Raw genomic sequence first — 4,797 nt, 5'->3', positions numbered from 1 at the left:
AATATATGTAATGGTCACCATCACACAACCCAAGCTTTTATCTATTCACAGTCCAAGCTATTTATCTTCTGAGATACAGAAAATATGCAGAGTAAAACAGCTGCCATTACAGAACTGTGAAATGCAGGAGTGCTTCTGAAGCTCTGCATCCAGCATCCCGTACCACCATCAGCCCATACTGGCCTGAAATGTGGCACATATCAGCCATCTCTGCACTCTGGTTTTCACAGTAAGGAAACCCAGATGCCTGGCTGGGGCCACTGCATTGCAGCATTTGCTTACTCCAGACAAGCAGGAGGCCAAGGCCCTAGAACACACCCCAGAGGGTATGAACAGACACCACTACAAAAGTTGATTTATGAAACCTAATGCTGCTATTGACTCCTTTGGAGTCAATAGAACAACACAAAGTAGAGTCACCACTGGCTCCAAAAGATATCACCAGTGTTATGAGATTTAACAAAACTGAGTTGTTTCATGGGCTTGATTACCATATCTGCAGCATCCAAATGCACTGACGAAGGGGTTTTTCTATTAAGTAGCTGAAAGTGCAGTGCGGGTTGTTGGAAGCAGATAAAGGTTTTAATTTTCAAAAAAGATTTTTCAATGGAAAATTGCAGGTTTGGATTGAACACAGCATTTCTCAAATTTACAATCTAATCATCGCTTCTAGTAAGTATGTTTTTCACACAAGACAATTAAACTGCATAACTCCATGCCAGTGGATGTTGTGCCTCCTATAAGTACAGATGAGTTACTTGAGAAATTAATGGCAGAAAGCACCATGAAAGACTGCTGAACACAAAGTTACAACCTCTGGCCCAGGAAGTACCACACCTTGCTGGAAGGTTACACCAAGAAAAGTATTACTATATGTTTGTTCTTTTCTTACACTCCCCTTTTAAGCATCCACTGCTGGCTATTGCTAGAGAAAGGAGCAACATGGATCAAGTGCAGCATTTCTTTACTGGGATACTTTTTTTGGAACTGAGCAAAAAAATGTTTTCTTATTCAGACATCAGCATCATCAACTAGCAGTTCATATTTTGAAAGCAACCCGAGTTCTCTGGAGAAAATGGCCCTTGTGTGTTATTTTGTCCCAGGAGTTTTGGTATCAGTTACACAAAGTATGTGAAATAAGTCAAAATGCATGCAAACAAGTGTGCGCATTCAACACGCACATACAGGTAACTAAAACTACAATGTGTTTAGTATTTAATTGATTATTGTTTTCATATTTAGGTCTTTTATTGCCATATCTACAAGTACAGAGAAACTACCAAAAAGTTTATTTTTCTGTGCAGAAATGGTATTATAAGCAAACTCATATTCTTTCACTGTTTTCAAATGCATCTCTTCAGTGATTTAGGTTTTTTGAGCATTTGAAACATTTTGCAGCTCACCTTACTTGTAACTCCCAGAAAACATTTAATACTTGGATACACAGAATTTCTCTCTGTATTCTATTGCTGGAAGACTCCTTATAAGATTATATAATAGCTCTCAATGTGTTTTTCAGTTGCTTCTTAAAAAATTAATTTCCCCTGCGTCTTCATTAAACTGCAGAGATTTATTGAAATAATTCTGAATGAATGTTGGAACATAAAAGTCTAGCCTGAATTTGGTGTACAAGCTCTGAGAATCTGAAAAACTGTTTGCAGGGGTTTAGTAACTTTAATAAATGCATTCATGATCACACACTCCTATAAAAATACATCCCTTCAGTTTCACTACAGGTTTCCTTCACACATGTCACCAAAATTCCTTAAGAATATAGTATTTTGGAAGCAAATTCAGAAATAAAGTCTATAACTGCCTCTGGGAAAAATACAGCAGTCTATCTCTGCAAACTTTTAAGCAAGTTCTCTCTAAAATAATTGCTGATAGAAATCCTTGCTCAGCATTTCTTCTTTTTAAAATATTCTTTTAAAAGTCAAACTACCCCAATAGCACAATGATTTCCACACTTTTTTCTGGCAGGTGTTGGGTTTTTTTCCCCTACACTTACTAAATTTATGAAAAAGATAAATTGCTCCTGAACATCATTCTACAGCACTAGAGAACAGTAGATGTAACAGCAGATTAGAGCCAAAAGAAGCCTCAAAATCCTACATGAGCAACCCACAATTTGTCTTCTGTTCCCATCCAAACGGCAATGATGACATACTGGGTCTGCCAGCCCTGGATGTAATACAGTAACTCTCAGTATACAAACTTGTAAACTAACAAGAACACTGAGAAATGTGAATCTTTACTGCTTCAGTGTTCTTTCATGAACAACAAATATCTTAATAACAAGTTGTGCAAATTATAAAGTCAGTGATGCTTGTAATTTATGGGAGATCAACAAATCACGGGAGGTTCAGAAAGGTTCCTGGTGTTCTGGTGGGCAGGCTGACAGCTCTCCCCCTTCCCCATCCACTTGTATCACATTTACAAACAGACCTGAGCATATTTCTACCAAAGCAGTGATGGGGAGTGGGAGGTTATTTGTGTTTGGGTTCGTGCTTGGGCTTTTGCATTTCAGACAGGAACACACACTACTCTGCAAGGACTGAACTAATTAAGTGCTAATTGACTCTCTAGCACCTATAAAGAGGTAATTCACCTATGCCATCTCCCACTGGAAGCTGCAATGATTATTAGCATAGAAAGGACTGTTTATGTAGTGGTCAGCATAAGACAGTCATAAGTGTTTATTAGTAAGAGCAGAAAGACGGAGGGCAAATAAGGATATGAGCATTTTTAATGGATGCTTAAATCTGGGTAGCTTGATCTCCTTTTGTGCTGTGGATGTTGTGTGCTGCAGTCACGCCTCTCACTGCCAGCCTGCACCGGGATGATAATCACTTGCTATGAAAACTCATTAGCTCCACAGCAATGAGCCCTCCACTGCTGAAGCTTGGTGCTGTTCTTAGTACCATGGCAATGATCTCTAACTGGATGTCCCAAACTCTCCCATCTCTGGTAGGACTAAATACCACCAGAATAACCACTTCAGATACTCTAGTAAGTAGCTGTGATGTGTTGCAAGCCATCTTAATGCTGAAGTAGTATTTAAGTGCCAGCAAAAGCTTTAGTTTGTTGCCTCTTTTTAAATCTCTTTTAAAGCTACTAATCTTCCTATCATCACTTAATGCATGCTTCTCTTTGGGCATCATAAAACTGCACATTGGTGAGCATGTTGTGGTCTTACTATGAAAAGAAAGATTTTAAAATAGCATCCTTAAATATTTAAGAACAAATGCCTTCATCTTGAGTGTGAAATACCAAAAATAGTACAGCAATGTCATTTCTTTTGTCTAGACTTTTTTCCCTTGTTTACTGTTCCAGAAAAAATGTATTGCATTATTAAGAAAAAAAAATATCTGGCAGTAGGTTTCTTTTTGTCTGAATAAGGTTATATATTAGCTATTCACTACAATATGCAAAGGTTGGGATTCTTTCCTATTTTTCTTTATCGGAGTACTGTTAAGCAAATAAATAGCTGTTAGAAACAAAATAAAATTGGTACTAAGAGGTTGAGTACCAGAATTTTAGAAAGGCTGATATAATACAAATGACAGAAATATCACTTTGTATCATTGATGCTCATACACAGCAGCCTCTGTTAATGAAGACCTACAGAAAAGCTGTGATTAACTACTCATGAGAAGCCTAAAAATTAAAGTAATACTTTAATTGGACAAGAGGGAACACTATACTGGTATTCATTAAACTAGAATACCATTTTCCTAAATGTTTAGTAAAAAACTCTTCTCTGTGTATCTTTTTGTGTAACTGCAATCAGATGTTTACATAATAGTATGTTATGTAAAATGTAAATTTAACTATTTGTACATTAGTTCACTATGCTCAGAACTTAGTTTTTTAGTTGTAACTAAAAATGATGCATTTACTAATCAACATTTAATTAATTGAATACATGCATGCAGGTAAAACATTACTGCAGAAAATCACTGCACTGAGACTTTAAATATTACTACTTTAAAATTAATTAAATGATGTTGTAAGAAAGAATTCTGTTGTGTTTTAGAGCAGCAAGAAGGTGCGAAGACAAGGAGAAGCTCTATTTTATTTTCCTTAAGTGTAACTTGTGCTCATTGAACTACAGTATATATTGGTAGTTCTTGTGGCAGTATGATATTACAAGTAATAAAATTCTCTATCACATTTAAATCCAACTTTAAAGTTGCAACTGAGTAACTACGAGATGTACACTAGTTATAACAACACACACATATCATCTCTTTATACACACACATATATATGTGTTTATATTTATTAACATATTCAGATTCCAAGTAGTGTAAACTGCCATGTTTCCTTTGGCTACAACAGAGCACTGCTGATATAAATGCTTCCTATGTATTATTTCAGTAATGCTCCTTGCACTCATTGACTTGGAATTATATACATATTTTGTGTTTCAAGAAGGGTAGTAGGCATGCCAGTAGAGCTGGCAAAACAATCATAAAAATCTGATTATCTGAGTTTGGCAACATCTGCCAAGTAAAAAAAAAAACAAAAACCACCACAAAAAAACCCACAAACTTCAATCATGTGGGGTTCTTTTATGTAAAACCAAGCACTGCAAATCTGCTCCCTTTCTCTAAACTTTAGGTGTTGGTTGAGAGACTTTATGCCCCGGGTGCTCAGTAATACTCAGCTTGTCCAGCAAACACTGCAGCGCATGCACTTCTCCAGAAGTTCTTTCCTAACACATACACAGCTCATAAATTGTGTCTATTGTGCACCAAGGGGAAAAAAAAAAAAAAAAAAAAAAAAAAAAAACCA

At 36.4% G+C, this 4,797-nt stretch overlaps 1 protein-coding gene across 1 annotated transcript in view; it reads left to right on the top strand.

The window, feature by feature from the left end:
• The first annotated feature begins 2,880 nt into the window (after positions 1–2,880).
• The window catches only part of LOC104160749 (noelin-3-like), a 21,453-nt gene continuing 19,536 nt past the window's right edge, over positions 2,881–4,797 (top strand). The window contains 1 exon segment of the mRNA XM_009698963.1: positions 2,881–3,009. Within this exon segment, the coding sequence (XP_009697265.1) occupies positions 2,881–3,009 (129 nt within the window).

Source organism: Cariama cristata, unplaced genomic scaffold, assembly GCF_000690535.1.
Source record: "Cariama cristata isolate BGI_N322 unplaced genomic scaffold, ASM69053v1 scaffold2244, whole genome shotgun sequence".
Taxonomy (NCBI): Eukaryota; Metazoa; Chordata; class Aves; order Cariamiformes; family Cariamidae; genus Cariama; species Cariama cristata.
Note: the sequence above shows the minus strand (reverse complement) of the source record. Positions and strands in the feature narration are given on the sequence as shown.